Source organism: Cimex lectularius, unplaced genomic scaffold (genome assembly GCF_000648675.2).
Source record: "Cimex lectularius strain Harlan isolate CLEC.00 unplaced genomic scaffold, Clec_2.1 scaffold136, whole genome shotgun sequence".
NCBI classification, from domain to species: domain Eukaryota; kingdom Metazoa; phylum Arthropoda; class Insecta; order Hemiptera; family Cimicidae; genus Cimex; species Cimex lectularius.
In genome coordinates, this window is record NW_019394223.1 from 356,611 (window position 1) to 371,945 (window position 15,335).

At 33.0% G+C, this 15,335-nt stretch overlaps 5 protein-coding genes across 6 annotated transcripts; 3 read left to right on the forward strand and 2 right to left on the reverse strand.

Annotated features, from left to right (window-relative positions):
• On the forward strand, positions 1-1,364 carry LOC106663828. Its single transcript, XM_014388924.1, has 4 exons — positions 1-307; positions 368-449; positions 507-844; positions 909-1,364. The coding sequence occupies exons 1-4, from the start codon at positions 242-244 to the stop codon at positions 1,215-1,217; spliced, it is 795 nt and encodes a 264-aa protein (XP_014244410.1). The 5' UTR covers positions 1-241; the 3' UTR covers positions 1,218-1,364.
• Positions 1,328-4,169, reverse strand: LOC106663830 (coiled-coil domain-containing protein 58). Its single transcript, XM_014388926.2, has 4 exons — positions 3,994-4,169; positions 1,835-1,960; positions 1,639-1,776; positions 1,328-1,579 (listed from the first exon to the last, which is right to left on the reverse strand). The coding sequence occupies exons 1-4, from the start codon at positions 4,021-4,023 to the stop codon at positions 1,463-1,465; spliced, it is 411 nt and encodes a 136-aa protein (XP_014244412.1). The 5' UTR covers positions 4,024-4,169; the 3' UTR covers positions 1,328-1,462.
• Positions 4,170-4,485: 316 nt separating this feature from the next.
• Positions 4,486-7,550, forward strand: LOC106663829 (UPF0389 protein CG9231). The gene is made up of 3 exons (XM_014388925.2): positions 4,486-4,677; positions 4,733-4,826; positions 6,966-7,550. Exons 1-3 carry the CDS (start codon positions 4,527-4,529, stop codon positions 7,147-7,149), a joined length of 429 nt encoding a protein of 142 aa, XP_014244411.1. The 5' UTR covers positions 4,486-4,526; the 3' UTR covers positions 7,150-7,550.
• Positions 7,551-9,392: 1,842 nt separating this feature from the next.
• LOC106663827 (ADP-ribosylation factor-like protein 13B) lies at positions 9,393-14,917 on the forward strand. 2 transcript variants are annotated; one of them, XM_024230330.1, is made up of 11 exons: positions 9,393-9,782; positions 10,158-10,428; positions 10,495-10,565; positions 10,630-10,763; positions 12,924-13,039; positions 13,107-13,289; positions 13,356-13,509; positions 13,776-13,802; positions 14,189-14,312; positions 14,384-14,656; positions 14,728-14,917. In XM_024230330.1, the coding sequence occupies exons 2-11, from the start codon at positions 10,376-10,378 to the stop codon at positions 14,832-14,834; spliced, it is 1,242 nt and encodes a 413-aa protein (XP_024086098.1). In that variant the 5' UTR covers positions 9,393-9,782; positions 10,158-10,375; the 3' UTR covers positions 14,835-14,917. The 2 variants fall into 2 exon arrangements, with proteins under 2 accessions (XP_024086098.1, XP_014244409.1); XM_014388923.1 differs by lacking the exon at positions 13,776-13,802.
• Positions 9,412-10,142, reverse strand: LOC106663831 (iron-sulfur cluster assembly 2 homolog, mitochondrial). The gene has a single exon (XM_014388927.2). The coding sequence runs from the start codon at positions 9,838-9,840 to the stop codon at positions 9,460-9,462; it is 381 nt and encodes a 126-aa protein (XP_014244413.1). The 5' UTR covers positions 9,841-10,142; the 3' UTR covers positions 9,412-9,459.
• Positions 14,918-15,335: the final 418 nt, after the last annotated feature.

Below are 15,335 nucleotides of genomic sequence, written 5' to 3' on the forward strand. Positions count from 1 at the left end.
ACAATTGTTTGTACAAAAACCTCACATTTTTACTAATTTTTCAACATTTAATTGTAATTTTATTTGTGATTTATGCTAAGGTTTTAATTTCTTAGGATATAGTACATTCTTTTCTTTAATTTTTAAAAAATTGATCAATTTCACATGTGAGGCAATTGTAGACTTAAAATATTTAGTTGCAAAGTCTTCGGTAAGTCAAAATGAAGTAGTGGAAGTTTGATATGGATTAATTTACTGTTATATGCTGGCTGTGTCGAATATAACAATATTTATTTGCATCATATTGTTTTCACAATCAGTGACAGAAGTAAGTCAAAAAATTGCTAGCTGTATTTTTTTAAGTCTATTTAAAACTATTTTCTTTCAGTTGTTTACAAACAGATATTCCAATTGGCCTTCTTTTTACCTAAGAAGAGCACACAGTCCTAAAGAGCAGTTTGAAAGATCAGGTTGAATATACTGTTAGCATGTCTAAACAGAATGTTTATATAATTTTTTTTTTATAGAATATGTTAATGATGAAACCAAAGACAACAGGAAATGGCACAAAGTACAAGTTTTTAGCCCTGGTTTAATAGAATATAAAGAGTCAAATAGCAATAGAAAAATTGACGAGTATAAAGGGGCGAATAAATGGCAGCAATTGGCTACTTTAGACAACTGGCCATATACATATCTTAATAAATCAAAAATTACCAATTTCAATGATTACAATGAACCGGAATCAGCCTATAAAATGGATCCAAATCCATTCAGAGAAAAAAATTTAGTGGAAAATGAATTTGTTTTGGATAGTAGAAAATCAAAATGCCGAGAAAAATCAAAAGGTCAACAGTTAGACCAGGTAAAAGAAAGTAAATACAAGTTGATAACAATTATTCATGATTTATTTTAAATATTTTTTTTAGTTGCAGTGCTTTCCTGAAAGTGGAAAAGCAAAAGCTCCTACCCTTTTACCAGAACCGAACTACGATCCAGACTATGAAAGTGCCCTGAACGGGGAAACGGCTGAAAAAATTACTACCGAAATATTCAAGATAATCCTTAACAATAAATTTCTATCAGATGAGCTGGGGATATCTATGGATGACATGGCCGAGTTACAGAATGTTATGTTCAGAGGACCTTTGCAAACAAGTCAAAACTGTTGTAAATTTATAGATAGTGGCTTAAAATGTTTTCTTTCTTGGATCACTGATTGTGATACCAGGGATTAACATTACTAGTTCCATCGTTTTAATCCCAAAAACAGAAAGAACTCAGTTTTTACTAAGGCATTTCAAATAGCCTGGAGAAGAGGTAAAAAAATATAATAAAAGATCACAAGTAGTCAAAAAAATTTATCAACAGTCTTTTCATCAGTATAACAAACTTGTAACAAAAATTGACCCCAACAATCTGCTGCTAGAAACATTTTTAAAATATCTAATTTCATATTACTCGTTTTATCTATACAGTATGTTCACTCCAAATCTAAATTAGGAGGCTTGAAAAACCCTCTACACCTTTCATGGTACAGCTTTAATGATCTGTCACGGACCACTTCTTCTACTCCCAGCTCTGACCTAAGGAGACGCAACTGGAAGAAAAAAAGTAAATGTAATCAATATTTTTAATAAAATGAAATAAAATGTGAACCTTTGTTTGTTCTTTGTTGAGATGCTTTACTGCTGCTAAACTTCCTTCATTGTCTTGTTTCAGCGTAGCAATTTTCTCGCTTGTCACCTTAATGCAGTTTTGTATAGCTTTTTCCCTTTTACTATGGCTTTCTTGCAACTGAAGCAAAAAGACAGGGTATTTTTTTCCAAAAAAAGTAACATTCTTAAGGACTCACTTTAGCAAAAAGATCTTTACAACTTGACTCAGGGTTTATCTCCTTCCTGAAAGATGGCGAGGGTACAGAGGCATTCAGTGCGTAAACTATTTTATCATCCACATCCCTCAATTTTTTTAATGCATCCTATTGAAAGTTTGTATTTTTACACTCGAATAATACAAGGTCACACATACATATAAACACACAATTTGATTAAAGGTAGTAAAATAATCAATTTAAAAGCTACAATAAATTTCAATTAATTATACCTTTTTAACTAAGGTCTTGGGTTGATTGGAGGTACTGGGCCTTCGATCCACTTGGACACCAAATCCGGTGTAAGTTGGGATGAATTGGTGTCTGAGTGGATCGAAGTCAAGATAGATCAATCATTGGAGCAGCGGGGTTTTAGCTGAAGGTCGTGGGTTCAAATCCCGCTCGTAACACCAATTTTTTCCTCTCAACCAAGACCTTAGATAAAAAATATAATTAATTGAAATAATTAATACAGTAAATTATGACTGCTAAACATATATGGATTGCTACAATAATCATTATTTTTTAGATACAATAGGTCTAAAAATTATTCAAGCACTATTTATAGATTGTGAGATGCAGTCTGGTGATCTCATGATCTCTAAATAGTCATTAATTAACGGTCATTAAATACTGCACACTATTCAAGCAATTTTGTAACACTTTTGTTTGACAATAAACTAGTTGATTCAACATTGTGCTTAAAAACTAATTTGGTGTTACTTTACAAAAATAACAATTTTATATGCCAAAAATGTAATGGATTTATGTCAGTAAATTATGGAGATGTGGGTAAACTTTTTCAATTGGGGTAGTTGAGCCATCCCAAATAATTTTCAATTAAGAACCTTAATAGATGCTCATATTTGAAAAATACCACAAAGTTGTGGGTTAGACAATGTGATTATCATTTTGAAAACAATTTGTAATGTCTAACACTTGTAAATCTTTCAAAAATTTATTGTGAATAAAATGATAAAACTTGACAACGAAGCAGTTTTATTTATAATAAAGTGTGAAATACTATCTATTGCTATCAAGAGGGGTTATGAATATTCTTATACAGTTTGAAAGATGATTAAATAATGAAATTTTCGTGAAGTTTGAAAATCTCTAGGGCATACCTAATTATAAATTATTTCTTAAAAACAAAACTTTGTGGCATTTTTTCATATATAAGCAATTACTAAGGTTCTTAATTGAAATATTTCAGATGAAAATAGTGTACAGGAAATTTAATGCTAAATTCAAAACTGTGGTAGCTCAGATGATAGATATTTAGGTTTTTCTTATTGTTAATGTTTATATGGAAAAACTAACAAAAAAAATCATAACTTGTCAGGGACTGAAGATAGTATAGGGACTACACATTGGAAGCTGTTGCAAATAGGGTGCACTAACATCCAAAAATTATTTCATGCTATCTTTTGTGCCTGTTTGTTGACCCTTTGGTGTTTTAACATTTTATTGTTACAAACTGATTTATTTAATTTTGATTTTTTAATTTTTTTTCAAAGACAAAAAGAACGGTCATTGTATATAATTAATCTTTTGGTCAAAATGAAAAAGCTAGTGTCACGAGCGGGATTCAAACCCACGCCTTCGGCTCAGTACGCCGCTGCTCTAACCACTTTGTCATGATGGCTCAAGTGGTTAGAGCAGCAGCGAATTGAGCCGAAGGTCGTGGCTTTGAAAACCGCTCATGACACTGACTTTTTTATCTCAACAAAAACCTTACATAAAAAATGATATTGCCTCCTTAAGTTGACTAGCACCCAATTTTCTTGTAGTGTTCCAGCGCTGTTGTAACATAATTTTTTTAAGTTAAAAAATAAAATTAAAGAAGACAATTCCAAAAACCAAGTGTATGAATAATTTTTTGACCAACTGTATTTAGCATTGGTAGGTTGTCTAAACACACCAATGTCAGGGTTGAAGTCTGAAGTACCATAAAGACAGCATCAGAAGTTTTGGTAAGAAAACAATTTTTTGCATTTTTTTAAACTTGAAAATATGCGTCGAACTGAAAATTTTCAACACTACTACTTTTTTTCAGACTAGAAGTTTTGGAAAAAAGAAATAAATAGGCAGTACAACTCTGCCTAATTTACTGGAAAGAGCTGAACAAAGAAAAACAATACCTGAAATTCTAGAAAGTCTACACACTCCATTTTCTCTCATAAAAAAGATTTTAATAAAATGTATTCCTGTGTTTAAAATAATAGTGCACATGTACAAAAAAACGAACCCGGTACTATAAAAAAAAGGGAGGAAACAAACGAGAAACCTACGCCGAGATAAGATTCAAAGTGCAAACCTGCCGGCTTCCACATAAGATGATCGATTTATAAATTTAATTTAAAAATTCATGATATATATAAATATTTAATTATTAGGTTGATGATTTAATTGATTAGTTTATGATAGTTTTGTTTGAAATTAAAGATTGGTTATTTAATGGGGGGTGATTTGATTAATGAAGATTTTGTAAGTGAAATAAGTTTTTGCTTTGAACATAATTTTTATTATTTTTGTTATTTTATTTTTAGAAATTGAATTATTCAATTAGTTTTGTAAATTATTTCTAAATCGATGGCTAAGGGTAAAGATTATCGATATCATTGAACCTACAGGTCTGTTACTTTTCATTTTTCGAGTTAAATTGGAACTGAGAATGTTAAGACACTCGTCGAGATTTGTGACGGGCCGGCTCGCCCCTTCGAGGCTTATTTCTACAGCGTCCTGCCTGAAAACATCCGACAAGCCCGTCGACCCCCCCGTGGAAAAGCCTTCGAGCGATCCCGGTCATGATGCCAACACAATGTGTATGAATAATCTCTGTAAAAATATCACCGAGTGAACTAATTTCGTTCTGATCAGTTAGGAAAATACATGTCCCGAGCAAGTTCGAGAGGAGGATCCTCGTCTGGACTGGCAGGTTCAAAACGGACCGTGAAATCCCTAAAGAAGTGTCGTAAGGAAGTTGACACCGGTCGCATGATATGACTGTTTGAAAAGATTGTCTGGTGTATGCCTGTCTGAACATGTAGTTTATGAGTGTGTCTAAAAAAGAAAATGACCATATTCAACTTTTCTAATTCTGATCTTATTGTTTTAATTTCCTCTTGATGATTGCAAGGTGTTGAGCCTGTAGTTTTGGATCACTTTGCCCTGTAATTTGATATCTTGATCTGCCTTTCCTCACTGGGTAGGTTTATCAGACGTGTTTTGTCATATTGCCATATTAAGTACCAATCCGTACTAACCAACACGTAGCTTGTCCAGCAGGTAACATTGCAGGCACAAGTTTTCCCGCCCAACTACATGCCTACAGTTAAACTAGAGAGTTAGTTGAAGGCAAATGTACTACTTTTTTAAATTTAAGCCTGTTTAAAAATTTTTCAATTGAAGAATTAGCTTTGGCAGCAATTTTACTTGGAAGAGGAAGAAGGAAAGAAATTGGATTGTTTGGAAGTAGAGCAGAGAAGCAAAAGATTTGCTTTGCAACCAGTGAATTAAAAAAGGAGATTCTTTTCAAATTCACAAAAGAAGGAGCAACGGTTTAGGTATCCCAGATTTGAATCCAGTGGCCCTGCATTCAAACTCGACATGCTTACAAATAGGCTTTTTTTTAAAATACCGCACCCTGAAAGTAGATATGATATGATGACTTAATATGACCTCTGCTGTTGCAAAAAAAAAAAAAAAGCTAGCAAACGATGAAAAGAGATTTTTAAAAAATAATTCGGAATAGTCACAAACACCACAGATATGCACCAGCTCAGACAAAATAATTCATTCCAAGCATGCATGTGCTACAGATATGCCAGTTCAAATATTCTTTACGACAATACAGACCAATAAGACCGCTCAATTCCTGTACAATCACTGGCTCCTTGTCCATACTCATTTCTTATTAGTGCGTGAGTGGTTCTGTAAAACTTTTAAGCGGTAGGCAGATTTATCCAAAGATTTAATAGCTGTGTACGACACTAAAGATGCGTTTTTTGGGGAGTCGGTGGCTGCAACGGTTAAGACGTTGACATGGCACTCATCACTGTAAGGTAAAAGTTCTCGGGAGCGAATCCAGCGGCCCTGTATTCGAACCCGACATACTTACAAAGGGGCTTTAAAAAAAAAAAAAAACACTGGCACCCTGAGGGTTTATATGACCTCTGATGTTGCAAACCATCGTAAAAAAAAGGCGTTTGCATGTGAGTTTTTTTACTTTCGAGTTCTCATTTCTTGTCTAAAAATCTCTCAGTTCCTCCTTCTCACCATTAAATAAATACAACCATAATATAATTTTTTCTTCCCATTATGTACATTTCAACACCCTTGTTACCTAAAAAAAATCCACTGCTGTGATCAAGCACAATTTTCATGCTAGGTGGCATTCTTACTCACTTCCCACATGCCATATCATCCAAGGAAGATGCCATGGCAAAAATTGTATTTACTAGCTCATCCTAACTCACTGTGATGGCTTATGACCAAGGTTAAAGTATGAATTTAGGGAAACCTGTTAAATTTGACTTCTCTTTGGGTTGGAATATTATATTTGAGGTTTTTGAACAGTGAGAAAAGTTTTGTTTTCTACATTTCATACAAAGCAAAACTTTCTAAGGCTAGACACACATGTGCAATTTTTATTTGTGTAACAGTTTAGTCTCGGAAATGACTGCAAAAGGTTTGTTTAAAAGCCCGCACACTTGCAACTACATGCAACTAAAAATCCGACCAACTAAAGGGTTACGGAACTGTTTGCAACCACTTGTATCACACAGAGTTAAAGGCGACTGCATGCAACTAAATAATTGCACGATTCCTCCATTCACGAGTCACAAATTTATAGTGCTCTTCTGCACTAGTTAGTTATTCAAATGTGCGCAGTTTAATAGATGACAAACCACTCACAACTAAAAATTTAATATGTGTGCCTAGCATAAGTCTTCTATTATATGGACCTTTTTTTTTTTTTTTTTTTTTTTTTTTTTTTTGTACTCACTCACATCAAATTTTCAGCCAGAACAACCGATAATCTGATCGAACAGTCAGAAGTGTATGACCGGCTTAACCTGTAAATATTGATTTTGATTTAAATTTATTGCAGGATTGAACTAATCGAGAAGGCCAAGAGCAAGGCACGCATCAAGGTAGCAAATTATATGATGCTTGCCACGGTTATTGCCTGTTTCTACCAAATTTGGAGTGGGAAGAGAGCTCTAGAGAGAGGAGAGACAGTTGCAAAGATGAATTTAGACTGGCATAAAAAAATTAACGCCGAGAAAGACTAGCAGAGCCAGGGCACAGAAATCAAAATAACGTTGTAGACTCTGCAAATTTTTTTTACCCTACAAATGACGAGATAGCCTCGTTACTCTTCGGATAGAACCTTGGTATTTGCAGAGAACATGATTTTGTTATTGCAGTATAGATTTTTCAATTATTTTTAAACCTAAAACCATGTTTTCATTTTTGACAAATAATCCATTTGACCTGAAGATGCTGAGGCATGAGTAGATTATGAGTGAGGAGCTATTGAGGCTTATTTAAATTGTCTCCTGCCTAGTTAAATATATCTTGAGTGTCATTCATTTTGTTAAATATTTCTGTTGAATCTTCTATTAAGCGTATTAATTAATTTGTACATTTTATTAAATGTGAGTGGCGTATTTTATTTGTGTTTTAAACAAAATGCAAAATGTAAACTTCAAAGAAAAAAAAATATTTTTTGAGAAGAGCACGATTTATTTAAACCTCTTATTTTTGTGTCTAATATCATGTAAACAAATGTATACAATTTGAAAAATGGCAAAAAGGAGAGAAAATTCAAAAGGTGCGGTTGATGTCCGAGTGGATCAAGGTCACGATAGCTCAAGTGGTAGAGCAGCGGCGTATCTAGTCGAAGATCGTGGGTTCGAATGCCGCTCGTGCCATTGACTTTTTTTATCACAACTAAAAACCTTAATTAATTGTAATATATTAATTGATCAAGCGGACCACGAAATTAGTGAATTTAATGTATACAATGTTGAATCAGGTTAAACTTCACAAAGAACAGTCAGTACTTTTAAGTACTTGACGATTATATTCACAGAAGCCTTCAACATATGGGATTAAGAGATGACTTCATTAGTTGTATTAACTCGTCCTGAAGATAAGATCAGAAGGCTTTTAAATCACCGCACTTCCCTAGTTTTTTTTATATATGCCTATTGTGGAACTCCTACAATTATAACTACTTCTTGGAATGCACTTTTTCCTACAAAACTAAGTACTTTCCTCAGTACCTCTTTACACACTTTTCTTGGTGTGAGAAATGCCTTACCAAAATGGCTGCATTGTACAGGTTATGGTTATATGCTGTCTAGTTTCTCTGGACAGAGTTGGCAAGTTTCTGGCTCTGCTTTGCCTATCTTCTTTAGGTCGTAGTTAAGAGGGCCATGGAGAGGAGTCCCTTTGTCTTCCTTGAGTGTTTTATATTTTTCTTAGCTTGCCTCATATCTGATGCTTTTGTCTAGTGCTTGAGCTTTTCTTTCCGAAGCCATTTTTCTAGTTCCAACTTTAGTACACACTCCAGTATGCCTAGTTTTAGTCCTAAAACTCTTGTCTCATGGGTAAAAAAACTGCCTCTTTTTTTTGGTAGACATTTCCTTTGTACCTTAAAGTAACCTTGTTTTCTCCAGCCAATCTCAGTTTGGAGCTAAAACAGTGACTTTATACCTGACTACTTGAAACTATATAAATCTGTGCTACTTGTATATACATCTTTATTAACATGTGCACATAGTTTGAACACATAGACCTCAGCTTGGAAGATTGTTTAGACTTATCCAAATTGTTTTGCTAGGGTATAAAAACTAAAGAAATTTCTGCCTTGCAGTACTTAATGTCCAATTGTCCATTGTTTATGAGGGGTCAAACCACTTACCAAATATGTTTTTATGCTGTTATCAACTCAAAAGTCATAGGCTTTCCAGGATTTGAACCCAGAACTGATAGTCAGTTATTAGTCAGACACCTTAACCATTCGGCCACTTCAGTACCCTGTTTGGGTATAATTTGGCCCTTTTATCTACTCTGTTCCATCCATATTAGTGACCCTTCCTGAAATCAAAGTTGCCTTTCTTCCAAAGATGTTATTTATGACCACTTGGAAGCGTCTTTTAAAAATTACCATAGTTTACACACTTCTAATATTTTTAAATTAGCACTTTTACCCATCGACGGTCTAGAGAGATGGACTTGTCCTGTCTCATGAATTGAAATCTCAAAATTGTACTCAGTACTTTACCATCTATCAATCAAGTCTGCCTACTTGAAAGATCAATTTCAGTGCCTATAATGCCTCCTATACCATAGCAAATATAATGGACAAAACCAGATTTTTAAAAATTAGATAGCTTGTGCAAATGGATAATTAACTTCTGTAGGTTTATTAAAGGCAGCAAAGTTTACTACACATTGATGCGATTCAGTTTCATATGTGTACACATAAAATTAAAATAATTTTGACAGATGTTTTTAAAAATAGGCAGATAAAAATGTCAGATAAATTATACTATATACATTTTATTATTCTAGAGGTATAACATTTGTAAAGTTTAATCAATTTTCATTGAAAACGATGCCCCGCAGGAGCAGCCATTCTCGGCTTTGGGGTTGTTAATGACTTGAAATGAAGACCTAATGAGCTCTGATTGATAGTCGACTACCGCACCGTCTATATACTCGAGCGACATATCATCAACTACGACCTTGGCCCCTTGGCTTTCGAAGACCTTGTCGTCCTCTCGGATATCGCTGTCGAGCGAAAACTTGTACTGAAAGCCTGAACAACCACCACCCTCGACCATTATCCTCAACGCTTGTCCATCCGATATCTCCTTCAGCTTCTTGACGCAGCTGTCGCTCAATATGAGGCCAGGTGAAGATCCATGGGCATATCTCATGATTGATTTAATATATTTAAGTTGTCTCAACATTCTCTCCAATCCAGAATATTAGTTTAAACTGTAGAATAATCTTTAAAAGACTTTATAGCTGTTTTAAATAAAACCATCTTTACGAGATGTCATCTTGTAAATTTGTTTCATGATGCAACAAATCAGACCATACATGGACACACACAATGACTTATAAAATACTGAGGAGGTTTTAATAAATTTTCTACGCTTCACTATTGTCAAAAATAATCGATTCACTACTTTGTAAAACTTTTATAAACTAATTTTTCATCATTAACGGCCGGTTTTTCGATTAATTTTCACAAATTGTTTGATAAAGAAGAATTATTTTTCAGAAGTTGGACGACTGCAGGATAACCTCCCGGACGGTTTCTGTCGTTGATAACTGTTTGAAATGTCATAGCAATTGATATTATTTATGAAGGGTGATCAGCTCAATCGGGGCAGTAGTTGTATTAATAAATAAGTCTCCTTTTTCCTATTTCGAGCCCACGATAATACAATTTCGCCAGTTGTTAAAAACAAATGGTCTACAAAATAAAATGAACGCGAAATGGGAAACTGTTGTGTCAATTGTCCCCAAGTCAGAGCAGTGCCGGCCCGAAGGTTTGTTTATTTAAGCTTATTAACAACATTTACTCGATTTTTGACGGGTTCGTCTTTCCAATTTAGAAAAATCGTCCTTTTACTCGTCGGACTGGACAATTCGGGGAAAACTACAGCTGTCAAAGCACTGTCTGGAGGTTTGCACGACCCACTAGTCATAGTGCAGTTTTACCTGTAATGATTCTCAACTGTTATTTTCAGATTTCGTCGACTCTACAGTGCCTACTGTTGGATTTTCGGTAGTGAAATTGCCCACTAGAGGATATGATGTTTTTATTTACGATTTAGGAGGTGGACCACAAATTAGAGCAATCTGGAACAGCTATTTTCATGATGTATGCCTTGCCATTTTATCAGCACTTGTGATTCAATTTCAAATGCACTTCATAATTTCTGTACTGCAGTTTATTTGTCTTGTACATTCTAAATTCCTGCCATATGTGTGCAAATGAAATTTATAGTTTTTATTTTGATATTTGCATTCCTGCTTCTATTTCTAATGATTAAAAGTTATTTTATACCAGAACTATTAGTAAAGTCAGTGCACTATGAATGGAAGCACCTCAGAGTCTAAAATTTCTTTATACACACGCCCATAGTTAGGACAGTGTGGTATTATGAGTCTTATTCTACATGGTTCTATGAGATGCTTTTCATTGCTGGTGATAAAACTTCTTAATGATATAAAATATGATAATAAAAACTTAATTATTGTACAGTTGTTCCATTTTCACATTTTGCATTTAAAGTATATTTAAGAAGTAACAAGACAATCTCAAAATTTCTCTGTAATTATTACTGGATGAAGTTCTGAATAGTTCTGACATTGCTCACCATATACATGAAATATCATGAGATTTTCTCCTGTGGTTTGCAGGGTTATGAACCTGTAATTTGATCCTTACCTCTCTTGGACACGTTTTGGCATTTCACCATCTTAAGTGTCCTATAAAATATTTCATTGTTCAGACACACCGAGGATAGGCAGACAAACAGTAAGGTTTAAATCACAAATCCATGAAATATCCAAATTCATACAGTTCATGACGTACTATTATAATTATTGTAAAGACGAGGAGCAGGCGATGAACCTGTAATTTGATCCTTACCTACATTTTGGTCTGCCTATCCTCACTGGGTTGGTCTATCAGACATGTTTCGGCATTTTGCCATCTTCGATGTGCCCTGTACAAGAGACTCACAGAATAGCACAGACACACTGAAGATGATACCAGAAGTCTAAGTCAATTAATGGTAAGGATGCAATAACAAATCCATAAAAATCCAAATTCTTACAGTTTATGACATACTTATAAGTATTATTTAGTGGAAGTATAGGAGCGTGTGATGAACCTGTAATTTGATCCTTACTGATCATTTTGGTATGCCTATCCACTCTGGGATGGATATCAAACATATTTTGTCATTTCGCCATCTTCAGTGTGTCTTTATGATTCTGTGAAGTTAAGTCTTTTTTTTATATGACACACTGAAGATGGCGAAATACCAAAATATATTGGACAAACAAATTTAGTGAGGAAAGGCAGACTAACAATACGATGATCAGTAAGGTTCAAATTACAAATCCTTAAAATATCTGTCCATGACATACTTCAATTATTACATATCATAGTGCTAATTGCTATTTAATTTAAACAAATGAGAAAATTCAGTGAATTTAAAGTTATATTATCCCAAAGGCATTAATTTTACTTTTATAGATCTCATGTTATTCATAGATCTGGTCTTATCATCAGAAAAATAATATTTAATCATGTAGCATAAATACAAACAGTTAGCAAATTACTAAATATGAAGTGCTTCAAATTAAAAAAAAAGTTGTGTATAAATATTACAGTTGGTATTTATTTTTGAGATCTGCAGGGTAGGGAACGCTAGTCATTGTTTCTGATCATTTGATCTGCCTATCCTTTTCATTTTGGTTTGTTAGAAAAACTTTTTTTTAAACTTTTCATTATCTTCTGTGGTAGGTTTTGTAAAGAAAACATAGACACAATCATTTGATTTTTTGCAAACTTATGATAGGCAGACTAAAATGATTGGAAACGATCATATCACAATTGTTGGCAACTTCTTAGAAATTATATGAACTACCTAGGATGATTTTAATAATGATTCTTGTCATAATGAGCATCATCAGAATTAATAAGAATGGTTGATATGCTGAATTAAATTATTTTTAAAACTTTCATCAAAGTGAGATTTATAAAGAAATTGTAAGACTTCCATATTATAATATATAAATTAACTAAAATTACAAATAATTTAAATGCTAATAACTGTAAAGCCCCAGGTTCAGAAATAATTGTTTAATATTACTGACATCCTTGTATTTATACATTGTTTATTTTTTTAAGAATTGTTATGAATTATTTGATATTACAGACAATTTCACTACTTTATCCCATTAAAACCTTTTAACTTTTAATAATAGTTCTGGTAATGTAATTCACTAAAATTCAATCACTTTTTAGGTTCATGGAGTTATTTTTGTAGTCGATGCTAGCGATCGTTCCAGATTGGAAGAATCGAGGAGTATATTAGAATCTTTATTGCGTGATGAAAAATTGTCTGGAAAACCTGTCTTGGTGTAATTGACACATAATTGATTTTGAAACACTTGTTTGCAAGGGTGATATAACCTAATTTTTTTACAGGCTTGCAAATAAACAGGACAAACCGGATGCTTTGGATGAAATAGACATTGTGGAAATGTTAAAACTTGAACCTTTAGTAAACCAACAAAAGTGCCCTACTCTGGTTGAGATTTGCACTGCTTTTCCTATTTATTTGACTTCAAGGACACAACAGTTAGACCAACGCCTGCTTAGAGGGTACAGGTTCGTAGCTGGCATTGTCGAGTAGCTCTGACTTAATGGCCTAAGTAAATGTAATTTTTTTTAAAGATGGCTAGTCAAGCAGATCATACATAACTACATGCTGCTCAACAATAGGGTGGAAGCTGATATGAAAGAAGAAATGGAGAGAATGGCGATACTTAGGGAAAAATTAAGACAAAAACAAGAGGCTGAGAAAAATTCTGAATCAAATATCCAAATGGTAATATGAAATATGTTTAATTTAAACCAAATTCTAAGCTATACTATATTAATATAGTAACAACTTTACCAATTTGTTTACCATAATTTGTTATAGCTTAAAAAAGTTATCAAGGGATTTTGCTTCATTTAATCTTGTGTAATTGTGCATGACTTTATTAGATAACATTTTTCAATAGCTTGTTTTTTAATGATACATTAAAAAAATGTTTAATAATTTATTTATAATTGAAAAATAAAAATATATGTAACTTTTGTCACATGCAGTCACAAAATGGAGATGTCAATGGACATGTAAGTTAGACAGAATTGGTTATTAGGTGGCTTTTTTAGTCATATATATAATTACTAGGTTGTTATAAGTCCTTATTATATCATCAGCAATACAACAAGCATCGTTGTAGGTAGTACTAAGCTGGGAGATGCATGTGTCCATCATTTTTGATAATTTACCCAAGTCAGAAGTCCTATGATGCAACATTGGTCTATATTCAAGAAGAACAAGTTACTTTATTTTGCTGTTAAAGTTTATTAAATTTGGTTGAGTTTTAGAGCCAAAATTGCAAAAAATTCAAAATTCCCAATGGCTTTATCAACAACCTAGTAGTTACCTAAATTTGCAATATTATTTTTAGAAAATGGCAAAATTTATATTTTGACCAAAATTTTTGTTTTAAAAGGTTTTAAAGTCAAGAGGAGAGGAGGCTAAATCTGGTTTAGAACATGGTGAACCCCCTGGAGTTTCGTTCTCAGAGAGCAATGAACTACTGCTAGCAATTGAAAATAAAAAAGCCGGCTTGCAACGTAATGAGAAAAATGTTATTAATTACAATTTAAATGGTACAATAAATGACACTTACATAATTTATTTATAGGCATTTTAGAGAAAAAAGGTGAACTGCAACAAAAACTTTCCAATAAAAATTGGAAAAACAACAAAGTCCATCCTTTTGACAAAGCAAAGAGCTTCGAGAAGAAATTAAAACCATTAATTCTACCCGGATCTGACAGTTCTGGTTTTGATTCGGCAAGCATGACTTTCAGAGCTTTGACAAGCCCGGTAAGACATTTACCTCAGACACAACACTCCCATGAAAAAGAAACAAAAGAAGTTAGACCAACAACATCAAAGTCACTCACAAACGAAGGTAATTAACTAGGTTAAAAGTATAGTTTACTAAACAAAACATTTACCTATTTAAAAAAAAAAAAATTTCAGTTGGTGCCTGGGGACTGGAACAACAATTGAAAGTCGTCCTAGGTTACAATCAGAATCAGCATGAAGACACAAAAGAAAATGATACAGTGGAGTACTTTGAAAAATGATTTTTTAAAATTTTTAGGCATCTTACTATACAATTAAGGATGACAGCAATTTTAACACAGAATATACAATTATGTAAAACTTTCCTTTTCACATTTATACCCATATATTTTTTTATACCTTGTAATCAGGGAAACATTCTAGTCATAAATTAAAATGATCTCGTTTTGTATTCTTATATTTCGACCTCTATATTTTTTCACTTTTTATATAGACTATAAACAATATTTTTACTTAATTATTGACATAAAATGTATAGTATAATTAGAAATATATACCACGACGTTTTGGCTTTATGTATTGTTATAAATATAGTTTTTTTATAGTTGCTGTTTTTTTTCTTCTGTGAGCAAGCAAGCCAGTAGTTTGTGCAATAATAAATTAGTATTTGTACAAATGAGTGGTATTGTAAGAGGTAAAACAATTTTGTGTCTAGAATTTAGAATAGTACATAAGTGAAAAACTAGCTCTATGAAATATTTTGAATTATATATATTTTCTTA

What these genes read in the sequence shown, in the direction of transcription:
- LOC106663828 (XM_014388924.1), top strand. Translation starts at nt 242, where the DNA reads ATGCTGGCTGTGTCGAATATAACAATATTTATTTGCATCATATTGTTT. An exon ending in TTTCACAATCAGTGACAGAA is followed by an intron (nt 308 to 367) that starts GTAAGTCAAAAA and finishes ATTTTCTTTCAG; the next exon opens with TTGTTTACAAACAGATATTC. An exon ending in AGAGCAGTTTGAAAGATCAG is followed by an intron (nt 450 to 506) that starts GTTGAATATACT and finishes TTTTTTTTATAG; the next exon opens with AATATGTTAATGATGAAACC.
- LOC106663830 (XM_014388926.2), bottom strand. Translation starts at nt 4,023, where the DNA reads ATGGAGTGTGTAGACTTTCTAGAATTTCAG. An exon ending in TAGACTTTCTAGAATTTCAG is followed by an intron (nt 1,961 to 3,993) that starts GTATTGTTTTTC and finishes AACTTTCAATAG; the next exon opens with GATGCATTAAAAAAATTGAG. An exon ending in TCAACAAAGAACAAACAAAG is followed by an intron (nt 1,580 to 1,638) that starts GTTCACATTTTA and finishes TTTTTCTTCCAG; the next exon opens with TTGCGTCTCCTTAGGTCAGA.
- LOC106663829 (XM_014388925.2), top strand. Translation starts at nt 4,527, where the DNA reads ATGTTAAGACACTCGTCGAGATTTGTGACGGGCCGGCTCGCCCCTTCG. An exon ending in TCATGATGCCAACACAATGT is followed by an intron (nt 4,678 to 4,732) that starts GTATGAATAATC and finishes CGTTCTGATCAG; the next exon opens with TTAGGAAAATACATGTCCCG. An exon ending in GAAATCCCTAAAGAAGTGTC is followed by an intron (nt 4,827 to 6,965) that starts GTAAGGAAGTTG and finishes AATTTATTGCAG; the next exon opens with GATTGAACTAATCGAGAAGG.
- LOC106663831 (XM_014388927.2), bottom strand. Translation starts at nt 9,840, where the DNA reads ATGTTGAGACAACTTAAATATATTAAATCAATCATGAGATATGCCCAT.
- LOC106663827 (XM_024230330.1), top strand. Translation starts at nt 10,376, where the DNA reads ATGGGAAACTGTTGTGTCAATTGTCCCCAAGTCAGAGCAGTGCCGGCC. An exon ending in TGTCAAAGCACTGTCTGGAG is followed by an intron (nt 10,566 to 10,629) that starts GTTTGCACGACC and finishes TGTTATTTTCAG; the next exon opens with ATTTCGTCGACTCTACAGTG. An exon ending in GGAACAGCTATTTTCATGAT is followed by an intron (nt 10,764 to 12,923) that starts GTATGCCTTGCC and finishes ATCACTTTTTAG; the next exon opens with GTTCATGGAGTTATTTTTGT.